General features: G+C 43.5%; 1 protein-coding gene across 1 annotated transcript in view; it reads right to left on the bottom strand.

The window, feature by feature from the left end:
- LOC144822165 (tricarboxylate transport protein, mitochondrial-like) overlaps positions 1-14778 on the bottom strand; it is a 224103-nt gene that overhangs the window by 102715 nt on the left and 106610 nt on the right. Inside the window, exon 4 of the mRNA XM_078679338.1 lies at positions 6714-6852. Coding sequence (XP_078535464.1) covers positions 6714-6852 — 139 coding nt within the window. The remainder of the gene's footprint in view (positions 1-6713; positions 6853-14778) is intronic.

The raw sequence follows: 14778 nt of genomic DNA, 5'->3' as shown, positions 1-14778 counted from the left end.
CCAGGATCAGGAAGAATGGTCGCTTGGTGGTTGGTTCTGGAACACCGTTAAGAACTGGGGCTGGAGACTGTTCACCATTATCCTGATTCCTGTAGTTGTGATATGCGGTCTATGCTTAGGAATTCAATGTCTGCCACCTCTGTGTTCATTATGTACAAATTGTATTTGCCCTAAGACTGTGGACTTTGGGAACGAACGCATGGGAGCATTATATGATGCCGAGGTTAGGAATTTGATGAAGATTGACATTAAGTAGGCAAGTTGGCTAGATATGTTGAAAAGGGAGGACTGTTAAAAGTTAGGCTGCAAACTTCAACATTATCGGCGCCATCTTGCTCTTCTTGAACCCATTCGTGCACGTAAGCGGCAGCCATTTTGAGCACCATGGCCTCCCTGCCCCTCGCTGATAGCCAGCGCGTCTCTCTCTCTCTCTCAACCCCGCACGCTGACGACCCCCCCCGCTCTCACATGCCTTGGGTCGTAAACCCCTCTTCAGCGCAGCTCTGCCCCGGAATCCCATCCTGTTCCCAGCGCGACACCTCCCTTCATTCCTTTCATGGTCCCAGGCCCTTCGATACAAACCCCCTTTTCCTGTGTGCCCGTTTGTCTTCCTCGTTCCCAGGCCGCTACCTGGCCCTGCGGATACTGTTTATTGCCCCCCCCCCGTACAGTAGGAAGCTTCCCCAATTAAAGGACCCTCGAATTGATCAAAGCCCCCTCCCTATGAGATCCGATCAACCCCACACATCCCGTGAATCGGCGGAATGTCCAGCTGCGCGATAATCATCACCTGTTGTGACCGGGGGGGGACTTCAACTGTAAATGTGTGTGGGAACGGGCCTGAAGGGGAGATTCCGAGGATGTCCTTTCATACTTCAAAGCATTGCAAGAATGTGTTACCTGCAATAAAGATCATAAACCTGTGTATAAGAGGCCAGGCCTCAGAGATGCGGTTAGAGCACCTCGTGACGATACTTGCTGTCCGAACTGATCTGTTCTCCTCCGGAGAGAATAAACCCTTGTTTCCTGCCTTCCAGTCTCCAGCGCCTGCCTCTTCATTGATTAATATTTTGTGGGTTAAAGAGGCGATACCGCCGGACAATACTTAAGGATCTTTGTTTAGTGGTTGTTCCCTGACCCTTTTTACAGTATCATAGCATTGAGGCCTGCTAACATTATCAAACACATAAGCCTTTCCTGCATACCTGCACAGGACACATGCTTATGTGTTGCTGATTTGCCTCTTGACAGGTGTATTCTATCTAAACCATGCTGTCAATTCATGCTAATGACATTGCCCATTCCTGCCTTCCTTGTAGTTTTTATCAACTGTTGTGACAAATCATAGCTTCTGAAGAATGGAACCAAATATGGTCCCAAATGCCTCCAAGATGTCTTGCCTGGAGGCAAAAGTGGCAGTATTATTCACCATTCTGTTCTTCTGTGGGGATTACACAAGGTGTTTGGGCTCCTCAAATGATCATCTATAGCAATAAAGATAGCACCTGAAAAAAGAAACCCTTTGCTGTAAGTTCCATGAGATATGGTTCATGATATACTAATGTCCAAAATGTTGAACGCGGCTAGCCAAAATAATACATTTCGACTAGTTTAACTCTCCTCAAGAGGAAATAGGCTGGCACAAGGCCTTCCTTTAAAGGAAAAGGGTCGAAACCATACAGACATTAGGAAGCAACAAGAAAAGGACTAACATGTCAGGGAAATGAGAAACTTCAAAAACGAACTGCTCAAATTAGCAAATTCTGTAGAAATGAGGAAACAGAAACTAGCCATACCAAGGCAGGCACGTGCATCCAGTGAGATACTAATAGTTTATTGATTTATTTCAAAAACACTTTTCAAAAACGTAAAAATCATGTAGAAGACATGAAAACCCTGTATGCATAACTGATCTCACTCACCATCGATCATCCTCACAAATTAAGGATTAGTTAATGAAGATAAGAAAGATACGAAATATAGATAATTGAGCCTCATGTTGGAATAGCGGAATGTGTGTTACTGCTTTCTAAAGAATAGATTTAGCTCCAATTTGAAGAGAAGCCCCAAGTAAAATGCAACTCACAGTTTAGGAATACATTTATGGACTACATATCTCACGGTTATTAGATATTCTTGGCCAGTTTGGGAGCCGGTGCAGAGCATTATTTTATTGGGGGCACTATTTTTGAACGGTTAACTTGCTTTAATGACACACCAAATCTCTTAGGCTGGTTCGTTTGAGGAAGGGGGCATTCACGTTTTCAGTCTTTGGACTGGAAAGCAGCAGAAAACTAGTCACATTACCTCTGTAGTCCATTCCGAGGCCACTCTGAAAGTCTCCTTTGTTGGTCCACTTTGCCAACTTCCAAACATATCCAATCTCCCTCTTCCTACTAAGAACTATGACGAACACACTTGTGTACTAGGTACATTACTTTGAAGGCCCAGTCTGCTGAATGTCTCCTCTGCTCTCACCCTAAATGCAATTCTCTGAAGGCTCCGAGAAAATATTTAACTGGGATGAGCTAGTTCCTTCAAATTACAATTAGAATGCTCAATATTTCTACTTCGAACTTAGCATAAATCAATCTATTTATAGTTTAAGAAGAATTCTTTGCATCTTTTGCAATTTTCTAAGCGTACTGGTCTAATAAAAAAGAAACCTAGCCTGAAAGACACCCAAGTGTTTTGAAGAAGTAAGAGGCAGCAAGTGAGTTTGTCAAGGCACATCCTGCCTACTATGCTCCCCTGTTTGGACAATATTTATATATTGATCACTAAAACTGGCTTCATTTTGGCCCAGTAGTTCATAAACGTGTATGTCCTGTAATGTAGAACTCAAAACATTGTTAGCAAACTAAATAGATAAGATTGAAAACAAAAATGTTCTAGACAGAATTTACATTTCATTTATTATTCACTGCTACAGACATTTGACTTCGTGATTGATTGTCACCTATACGACCTTCAGCCACCCATGTGATCTTTGCGCTGTGCAAGTGTACCTTGTACCTGGACACTGACATTTCTTTCGACAAAATATAACAATCCTATGGAACTTGTAATATGGCGGACCGGATATCCATCACGTTTGTGACAATGTCCCATCTGTCAAAGTCTTAATCAGGCCATATACTATCCAACAACATAACATACAGAACAAGACAAAAGCCAGCATAGCAGTGATCCATCAAGCTCCCTAGATCTGCTAAATTAACCCATCCCAACCTGTCAGCTCATTTGAACTGTGCTGCCACTTCTAGCAGCAAACAATCCACACCTTCATATTCCAGATCATATACTGACCACGCTGACCTAACCACGCCCTCCTCATTGACATATAGAGCATTCTACTCCAACCACAACATCTTTCTCTGCAACTACAAACTTAGAGGAGATGCTGCAAACCAGATCATAAAAGCAAACCTAGACTCTATAAAGGAGGATCACTACTATCACTCAACATATTATATTCTCGATGTACACCAAAGGAAGCACCAAGGATTACAGCTGCTTCACTATGACCATGGTCATCTGTGCAAACCACTCTCCCAGAAAAGTGGACGGGCAGCTTCACCCCCGCCACATCTCAGCCACATACAACAGAAGCCCACTAAACTTGTCAAGATCATTAAAGACATCCCTGCCAATGCACTGTAGAGAGCTTCTTAATGCTGGCAAGAACTTCAAAGCCCAACTACAACATCAGGGCTGTCCTACACTTCCTACCTCATTTACTTCTGAAGGCAGCTGATAGCCATGCTCCACTCAAGAATACCCCAATTGCAAGAGTCATACCACATCAGAAGAGGAAATGGCTCAGGTCTGCAAAAAACATCCGATGGCATGCACTCCACACACACAGACAGCTCATCTCAGCAGCCAAAACAACCAACTGCACCACTTCAGTCAACAAAGCAACAATAGAAGCAAAGCTCGTACTGAAACACTCAAAGCCAGTCAATGGCTTCTCTTCCAGCCCACTCTACAGAGGAGTTCTTCGTAAACAAGAGTGACATCATTAGGCAACACATTATCGCCTCTCATCCATCAACATGATCACCACAATCCGTCCTCTGCACACCTGAAAAGACCAACTTCAACACTCTCAGATGACCTAGACACCTCCAACTGTGAATGTGACAAAACACTTGGTCATCGTCCCAATATAACACATCTGTGATCATTTCTAAGTCATGAATACCTCTTTCACCCAAAGCATTTTTTCAGACTTTCTCAAGAATAGAAAAATACAGAAACTATTAAATAAAGCCAAAATTAAGTAGCCGGTTTTAAGTTACCCATCTTCCTAGGGAATACCATTTAAAAAGGCCATTACCGGAGGAGCTACGTCAGCAAACGGGATGGCTGCTTAGGCTCCCGGCTCCGCCGACCTCTGTATCCCGCCGCAATATCCTGTACATTATCCTGATTTTACGCCTAGCCTCTGTGTACATGAACTGTTCCGCACTCTGATGGTGAAATCCGGGAACTTTTATCGGCTGGTTTGACGAAGTTACATCGAGTTGAAGATTGTGGACTACTCCAGTGGTGAAGCCGGGGCCTCGAGTACTTTCACAGCTGGGCTGCAGTGCAACAACATCGGCCGGGAGACCCAGGCTGGGTCCGGTCAATCGGAGTGGAGGCTTTGTTTAAGCCCGAATTTGGCGGCAATCGTTTCTATTGCTCAGCATCGATGGAGGAGTGACTCTGCTTGCTGTTGGCTGCGGGTAGGGGTCCCCGTCCCGCGGACCCGGTACTGGGCCCGCCGGGGTTCGGTGGGTCGGGGTCTCTGGCCTGCGGCCTTAACCGGGTTGACCGTGGCTGCGAATAAAGATTGGTCACCCTCCGCATCTGCACGTTCGTGGTCCTGTTTATCCCCCCTGAGGATGCCAGATTCACCCGGGGAGGTGATTGTGATTGGTGTCGGGTGTGAGATTGTGGATCGAACGGTGTTTGTGCCATCGCTGAGGTCAATATTGGCAGAAATTAGGGCGTTTCATTCACATGTGGATGTCTTATTGTGCAAATTGGACTCGCGCCTATCTGAGATGCTCCTGGTGGAACCGGACCCAGCCTTACTGTTGGAACAGCAATCTGCAGCCATTCAAATCGTGGCCATTTTTTGACTCCGTGCGAGAACCCCGTAAGGAAGCAAGTATTGGAACCATCTGATGGTGCCCTGGAGGAAGGTGTTCCCGAGGTCGTCAGTGTATTGCCGAACCTTCCACCACTATCGACTTTGGAGGTATCGAAAGGCGTTCCCCTCCCGGAGACTTTTGTTCTTGACTTTCCATTAATTTTGTGGTCGTCTTCTCCTTTCTTGGTGACTTTATGACTCCTGGGCAAGATATATTGGGACTGTCCATCTAAGAGGGAGAGCTCTTCTGCGTCTGAAGTTATTGTGGACTCACTGCCTACGAGTCGCCATGGGTTGCTTCTTGATGACTCCCTTCTCCTCTTTTACTCCTTTGTGTGCCTTTGGGTCTCGCTGGGGGGTTTGTGTGCTGATTTGGAAGGGCCAAGGCTAAGATCAACTAGGTTGGGACGGTTTTGAGTGGCTTTTACGGGTGTTCGACCTGCAACTGTTTGATCTAAAAGGCTGGGCGGTGTGTTACGGTGCCCCCTAATTTCTTCTATAAGTGTTGTCATACGTTGGTCTTTCAGTGATGGGGGGACTAAAGGAGCTGGGAGCCCAAACGGATAAGCCCTCCTCCATTCTTTTTCCTACTTTTAGGGTTTTTAGTTATTAGGGGCGACAGGCACGCTGCTAGTGGGGTTAGGCTGTAGCCATTTGCAGGGGTGCAGGGTGGGGGGTTGGAAAGGGTTTTTTATTTTGCCTTTTTTTATTTCTATGGCCTTTTTCTTTCCTTCCCTTTCTCTTCCTTAAAGGATCAGTATAGCTTGTGAATCATTCGGATTCTTATTGTGTACTTGTATTTAGTGCTTATGCTTTTTACGATATCCTGATTCCCGGGTGGGCAGGCCCTGAGAACTGGCGCTCAACATTATAGCAGTTCTTAAGTGCATATCGTGTCTCTTGCCCTGTCCCTTCTGTTTGATTGTATGGCACCTGATCCTTTCTTAAATAATATAAAATGGTACCTCTGTCTCATCCTGGGACTCAGTTGTGCATTCTAATACAAGTTCTATCCTGAATCGCTGCCGGACCTCAGGTTGTCGGCTGATGAGCTGTGTCGTACTGTGATATAGGGGGTCTTAATTTTGTTTAGCGGCCGGCCCCTGCGGTTGTAGGCCCATGCTTGTATTTTTATTGAATGCTACAATAAAGGTTTTTCACAAAAAAAAATAAAAAAATAAAAAATAAAATAAAAAGGCCATTACCAACTCACTACTCAAGAAAATCAAGGACGAGAATCCCCTACAGGACTACCAGTTTAAGAATACAGTCGCCATCCAACTGTTCGATAGTGAAATCCAGGTCACAGCAACTCTAGTCTGATCGTTCTTTTATCAATCCTCAATGCTGCCTTGAAACCCCGTAGTCCCCTTCTTTGGTACTTCGCTCTTCTGCCTAGTGAATAGTTTGGTGCTCTATAAATACCACACACACAACAACACAGCAGATATTATAAATTGAGTATTTCCAAGTTTTTCTAAAAATGTACTTTTAAAGGCATTCAACTAAATAACTTGTTCAATTCTGAAGAAAAAAGTGAAATCTGATCACAAGACTTAATTTGACATACCTTAATTGTTTCCATTGGGCATACAATTAGAATGGCCTCTGAAACACCAGCTCCAAGACCACAAAGCAGACTTGTTTTGCTGTCCAGCTTTCCAGTTGAACTCTTTACCTGATTGCTCAGGAACTCAAACGTTCCAAACCTGAAAAAACAACACATAGCTGCTATACTCTGGTTTACAGTATGCCACCACTTTATACTAATGCAAATAGCTGGCAATACTCCTGTCCATTTATCTACTTGTCCTCTATTAATCTCCTTCCCATTATCAATTCTGGGGCATTATTTAGTTTGTCTACCTTTACAATTTCAGTAGGGACGATAGAAAGCCAGGGGAGGCGGGTTGGCACTTAAAGAGACTAATTAACTGGAAAGCATGCCAGAGCTTCTAGCCTGTGGATAAAACTTTTCCCTGTTCATACATTGGAATTTCCCTTTCCCATCACTTTAGAAGTCACTGCACTTACCTTACCGAATTCTATTAATTGTGAATTATTTTGGGGAAGCCATCAAAACTATGCCAGCATTATGCCTTCTATTTACAACTCATTCACTTATTACTATTTTTTATTTTATTTGGATAGGTGTGGAGACATGTGTATCTAATTTGATCTTAAATCAGTAGAAACTTACTAGGGAATGTCTGTATCATCAACAGAAGAAGATGTTACTCGCCTGCAAAAGCATTTCCCCATTGTGTGCATTTTTTCACTCCATAAATACTGAATAGCATCACACGTGTGCAGTATCTATGATATTGTTTTGAGTAGAGAAAAATAACTTGTCACATATAAAAAAAATCCCTGCCAAAGCAAAGGCAACTTTTTATCAATATCCTTTTTTGACTTTTACAGCACATTTATGGAATATACAGTGTTGCAAACCAAACTTAACTTACTTTCTCTTGCTTAAAATTAAATAAAAAACATGTCTACTCACGCATTAACATCCCGAAGAGCAAAACGGGCACTATTACTATGTGAGCGAAGGAGTACTTCTTTCTATAATACAGCAGAGTGAGAAATGGAGACGGACAGTGAGAGAGGAAAAAAGGGTGTGTGTGTGTGTGTAAGCAGTATTTACAGTGTTGGTGATCCCAGGTAAACACCATCTCTCCAAGGGCCATCGCACTTCAGGCGGCCGGTCCCTGTAGTGTCGAGCTACTTTAGAGCAGATCATCAAAACTCCAAAATGTGCAGCTATATTTGCTTTGGTCTGCTGTGTAGCCTTCCACACTATCAAGGCACACGTGGAGTTAGAATAATAAATACACTCTTCATTTCAGTCAATGGCCAGGCATAGTATACACAGATATGAGTGTGTGGATAGGTACTATTGTTTAAGATTTTTACTAATATTGATGGATAGCCGTCTTTGTCAGGAACTAAATACACAGTAACAATAGATAAGGAGCTAGGAAGTAGGAGTGTTTAAAAGGAACAACAAGAAAAAACAAAGGGCACACTTGGCAGAAAGCAAGTAAACTATACATAGAAACTGGAAGCTAAGGCAGTAGGGAAAAGAAGGTAGCAAACTTGAACTGTAACAAAGGTAAGGGGAAAGAAAGCAAGCACCGAGAAAAATAAAAATACAGAAGGAGTGAAAGTTCAACGATCAAGGATACACTAAACAGTGCTGGCTTAAATTAAGTAAGCACTGTAGGCAGGGGTAGTAACACGAGACAAGGTTTAACTAACTAAACTTTAGGAATTCAGGAAACAAGGAGTCAGTCAGATAGGTACACTGATACAATTACCAATGCTGGACTCGAGGAAACTGGGGCATAAAAGAGCTCACTGCAATGGCATACCTCAGGTGTGAGCATGTTAGCACCTGCAGCCACAGGTGTGCCGAATTCCTCCACACATTATTGGCCAGCGAGGGGTGGAGACAAAGCAGTAAGCAGAAAATTCTAGGTATTGGAGTTTTAGCTTAAGCAGACTGGCTTCCACAAAGCCCGGAATGGATTGGAATTAACTCAAATTTCCTTATTACCTCCAAGAGCCTGGAAATAAGAATGTGGGTATAGTAGGTCTAGAAGCATATATGACCCCTGGACAGTTCCAGAATCTTAGCCAGTGTCTACAGCTTTCTAAATTGCAGTAGTCAATGGCTGAAAGGGCTGTTGAAATACCACTTTCATTAAATGTATCTGCAGGCATGTGTATGTTGTCTAACGGCAATAACTATTAGTAACCAGCTAGAGCCAACTACACGCTAGACCAAAAAAAAAAGGAGCGAACCTAAACATAAATGAGCATAATTTTTAAGTAGGTAGGTGCACTTTGAATGATAATAAGACAATGCTTCATTGTTTAGTTTACGATGAAAACCATTAAATGTGTTTAGAACATGTACCCCTATTAACCAGCATTTGCAATGCAATAGGTCTCGTATTTACGCGAGTTTAAGCTATTGGCATTGTAAATGACAATGCCTTTTATTTATATTTTAAAAACAAAAACAAAAATAAAAGGCATTGTTTTTTGCAATGTCAATAGCTCAAACTCATGGAAATGTGAGACCTATTGCATTGCAAATGCTTGTTAGATTAGTGAGTAGAAAAGCTCCCTTTCGGCCCCCGCAGCAAATTCATTAAATAAATAAGCGCTGCCGCATAAGTGAAAGCGGATCCATGCTGCAAATAAATAGTGCTTAACGACTTCTGAAGGAGACCATGTAATGCCACAAGTAAAAGTTCCAGTTCTCATGGGAGGTCACAAATGGCGACAGGGCGGTAACAAGGAGGGACTAATAAGCCTCATTATCAATCGGAAGCCAGCATTTACCAAGGATAATGACACCAGCCAATCAAAAATATGGGCGGAGAGAAGGCGAGGTTTCCACAGCATACTCGACTACTACATGCCTCGCAGAGCGAGCGGTGCATGTGTGCTGCCACTAGGCTCGACCTAAAAAGGGAGAGCAGGTAGAAATAACTGTTTGCTCCATCTTTCTAACTGCAGTGCTTAAAGCAGACTGCTTTAAGTTGTGCAGTATGAAAGCGGACCTGCTGCATACATCATAAGCAACTCAGCCTGGATCCAGGTGCTAGCTGGTAATAAAGAGGTAATAGCCAAATTGCACACTGAGACCTCAATTGGAGACATTACTGTGGTGGAGGGATAGAAGCTGGGCAAGAAGTAGTGCAAGCTTTTCACCAGTCACTGGTGAGGAAAGGCACTCCACGCTGACATTTCACACTGTACCGTGCGTACTAAGAGAAGTTTGCCATGGTGTGGAATAAAACAGTCACACTTGTGAACACAGGTTCCATAAATGAATAGTTTGCGATTTCACGAATACAAATATATCCTAATAGGCACAGTAACTCTTGGTAGTGTGCTGATTTTTGTTTGGCCCGGACACCATCCAATGTTGATATGGTTTTAATTCTGGCAAGAAGAACCCACAAAAACATATTGATCTGATTTTTTTTAAGACCGATTTAAACTTATTTTTTCTGGATCAGAATTATTGTCGCGAGCTTGATAGATCACGGAGGTCTACCAATGTACACACACATGACAAGAGGTGCTGAAGCATGCACCACGATGTAGCATGACACGACATGTGGGTGAGGGCATTGCTTACAGAAAAGTGGGATCTCCTTAGGAGGTATTCTGCATATTTATGAAACTTCACAAATCTTTGAATGCGGTGTACAACAAACAGATGGCCTGTGGACATCTTTCACAAGATTTTAACCCTGAAAACGTAGGTGTAGAAATGTTACTTAGTTTGGTATAGCAAGGAATTTTGCCCATGAGGCACAGAGAAAAGCTACAGACTCCACTCAACGAGGAGCTGGAAAAATAGGAAAGGACATCAGCATGGCAGGTGGTGCCAGCTCGATCTTGCTGCTCTCGGATCTGTAGCAGTAAAGTCGCGTGGTGCCACCTGGTGGCGCTGAGGAGCTGTTCCTGGGGGAAAATAGTTCTCAGATTCAGTTTGGAGGTTGGTGGATAATCATAAAATGAGTAACATGCAGTATCCAACAGAGGAACTGGGATATGCCGTGGTTCGATATAGAAGGCACACTATAACAGAGATACTCCGCGATGGTGGTCAAAAAGTAATTAAATAGAAATAGATGAGATTCTAAAGACCTTTTCCATCGCATTCTGGGTATCAAAATCACTACTATAGTGTTTAAATAGATGGGGAAATATGCATAACAAAAGTGGTATTATTTCCTAAAATAATCCTCAAGTTTCATGGGATAAGTTAATGCACCATCCAGGTGGCAATGAATGCCTTATTATTAGCATCTCATATCCTACTTTGGCACAATATAAAACAATTTTGAAATTTTAAAAAAGGACCCAAGAGTGATTCATTGACAGAGGTAGACGTTTGACAAGCAGCAACCAAGCCTTCCATTCAGAACTCAACAGGCTGGCTTGAACTCTTATTGCATTCCTCAGAATGAACACCCACAGCCACCAATGAGAGGCTACTTGATTTCAAACAGAATAAGATCGTTTCTAAAATGACACGTCACAGAGACCCCAACATACTGATCCAAAAGCAGTTAAGTTTGGATTATACGAGAGACCCCCAAGCGGGGCCTGGATCCATCCTGATGGGGAGGCCAGGAAAACTATACATTTCAGACTGAACCATTCACAAAAGAGTTTAAAGTAGACCCGGTCGTAAAGGAATTAGGCAAGAATGTGGATCTTGAAATTGTAACTGACTGGACACAGAGGGAAACATGCCGTTTAGGTGACAATTCAGGCTTTTTATTGAATGCCAAGAGTCCCACCAAAGTGAAAAGATGACCGTCCAGATGATGTAGGTGATCCTCTGGTGGCCTCCTCGGTGGCTGGGGATCAATATTTACTACTTGGTGATCGGTTTATAAAGCCCATGAAAAGTATTCAAGTACTTTCACTTAGTGGGACCATGCACAAGTACAGTGTTTCCTTCAAACGTTTTCAGCGTGCACATACAAAGCTCTCAATATCCTATGGTAAAAAGCGCATGGCACAGCCGCAAACCACACCCATGATTTTCCCCCACATGGCGGGCAGACGAAGAGTAATCTGACAAAGCTTCAAAGAAAGTTCAACTAAATCTCCAGGGAAGAGCCACTCTTCCTCAGAAACTGAGGATGTAGGACAAGAGAGTTCTTACACAAGAATGATTTCCATCCTGCTGTAAGCAGTTTAACATTTCAAGATATTATGGCACCTCTGTCCAGACAAGGGCTCAGGGCACGCTGATCTCCCCACAGCCTCCAATACGAAAACAGTTCTGAAGAGGGCAGGAAAGTAGAGCTCTAGCAGAAAGGTAGCATCTTGAGAACTAATTGGCATTCCGTAGATTTTGTGAGCATAATTTGTCTGATACAGAGAAAAAGGAAAGACTTGCATTCAGTGGTTTATCTCAGAGTTCAAAGCCTGGCTGATGTGCAGGGATTTCAAAATGGAGATAATCCATCTCTATAATACATCATGCAAGCAGGTGGCTAGTTAGAGAGGATGGACCTTAACCATGTATGTCTATCCATACCTTCATCTGGAAGGAAAACTATCAAAGCGTACAATTCAGCTTATCAGCTTCTCTATGAAGAATGTTCCCCGTTTTATAAGTAAGCAGCTACAGCAGCTTAGTTTAGGCCTACAGATGTGTTAGCTAACCCAGACTTCTGACGGTTACCTGGTAGCAGGCAGTATCCCGGACAGTGGGTTCAAGAGGATTGCTCTATTTTGGAATACAATATTGGACAATCCTTTTCCACTTAGCAGCACAATAAGTGAGCGTAATAGGTCTGCAAGTTTGTTTGAGGATGCTGATGCACTGTTGTAGCAAACTGAGGTAACAAACTCCAAAAGCTCAGGTGCCAGATTGCGAAGTTGAGCTGTCTGGGATCTGGCTGTCTAATCCTGCCTTGGTTTTGTGTAAGAAGGTCCGGCCTGTTGGGGAGCTTCTCGTGGAAGTGAAAGACATCTTGAGGACTATTAGGAACCAGGGTTGTCATGCCCAGGTGGAAACTATCACAATGAGGGAGTGGGATGTTTGCCAGAACTTCCTTAACACATATGGGAAAAGTGGCAGAAAAGAAAAATCGTTGGCAAATATTCCTGGCCACTTCATAAATAAAGCACTGCCTCTGGAATGCCAGGTGCGGGAACCTGGAGATTAAGCTTTGGCATTTTGTGTTTTCATGTTTGGTGAACAGGTCTAAGAGTAGCACACTCCAATGATGGAAGCATGGAAGGAGGACTTGTGGGTGGAGTTCCCACTCCTGGATTTGTCGGTGCATCCTATTCAGGAGGTCTGCAAAGTTGTGCTCTGCTCCTGGAAAATACTCGATTAGGGTGTGTAGCTGTTGGAGTACAGCCCAATGCCATTTCTGCTGCACTAACGCGGAGCGCTGCGGAGAGTGGATGCCCCTTTGCTTCTGTAGGTAATGTCAACAGTCATATTATCTATTTTGACCAGGAGTGCCTTGCGCCGTATGTCCTGAAAGAAAGCAAAGATAGCTAGACGACGAGCTAGAAGGTCAAGGTGATTGATGTGGAGACCTCTGATGAGGAGGCCACAATTCCTGAGTCGTCATGCTTTGGAGATGCATCCTCTACCCCGAGAGGAAGGCATCCATGGTGATGGTCACTTGTGGGTTGGGGTCTATGAAGTGCATGCCCTGTAACTGTCAACTGTAATCTTCCCAGTGACCCTTCGCTTTTGACTACTGTGCTGAGAAGCACCCTTGTAGCAGGTACATGTGGAGTCTGGTATGGGGAACTATGGATATGCAAGAGGCCATCAAGCGAAGGAGGTGCGTTACTGTTCTGATTGCGAGTCGTTGATTTGACTGGAAAGGAGGCAACATCTGCTGAAAAGCTTGTACTCTTTGTCGGTATGGCTACGCCTTGCCGCTGACAGCATTTAGGATGGCCCCCAAGAAAAAGTTCTACTTGGAGGGGTTAGAGATGGGTCTTGATGGTGTTTATGGTAAACCCTAGGCTGTGGAGGATAGAGATAGCAGCTTGAGTGTGGACTGGAACTGCTGTGTGCCTGTAATTTAGTTATTAGATCCATGCACCGCTACTAAAAACCAGGACATAAAAAGCGATTTTAAAAGAATGGCATAAAAGTTAATCTCAAAGCAACTAATAAGGCCCCAAAGTGTAAAGAAGAATGAAAAATCTCCTAGCTTTCGTAACGAAAAGTATCAAATCTATTAAGGCCAAGAAGGCCAAGATTATGCTGAACTTTCTTCACTTTTTACTACAGCAGATAAGAAAACACAACAAAACACTTAATTTTCCATAACCCTTTGGGAAAAAGTCAACAGTTAAACATTAAATCAATGTCCAATCAGCAGTCCAGGACATCTGGATAGTCCCTCGTTGATGTTGCCCCCTCCTCTTTCTTTCTGTGACAGATATCAAATAACAACCACTCTAGTCTTGCTTTGACCTGTCAGATCCTAAATGGAAATAAACATACAATGGATGACCCTCCATACCTGCAACTTCCTGACAGGTTATATGAAATTCAGAAATAACGTCAAGACATTATACACCAACAGACGCAACCAACATGCTACCAGAGGTAAAGCTCAAAGATACCCACCTTCACAAAGACTATCTCCTCCCAGGGTGGGCTTATTGATATGTAATAACAAGTCGGCTAATCCTTGCCTCCGTGTCCATAATAGAATTGAAACTTTCCATTACAAAAGCTAGGAAATTTTCCCTTCCAGGTCAGGACCGGAGGCGAGGATTATGCTGGTTTAAAGCTTCTCCACATCCAGCAATGCGAAGTTAGGGACTGGCTTAAAGATATTATAGGTCCAATCTGAAGACCAGTCTGCTGCATTGAGGACACCTTTAAGGCGGCCCCAAGAGCTAACACCTACAAAGCCATAGCTCCTCTACCAGAGTGAGCCCCATATACTTTAGTGTAAATTCCGGCTTCATGCATAGCCCATCTCACCCAACTAGCAATGGTGGCTGTGGAGATGTCCTGTATGGCTTCCCGAGGACGATCATAAGCTGCCTTTCACCATGGCATCGGACTCTATAACTAGATCCGGGAGGAAGCCGAATATCAT

Source organism: Lissotriton helveticus, chromosome 3_1 (assembly GCF_964261635.1).
Source record: "Lissotriton helveticus chromosome 3_1, aLisHel1.1, whole genome shotgun sequence".
NCBI lineage: Eukaryota > Metazoa > Chordata > Amphibia > Caudata > Salamandridae > Lissotriton > Lissotriton helveticus.
This window is presented reverse-complemented; position numbering and strand designations above follow the sequence as displayed.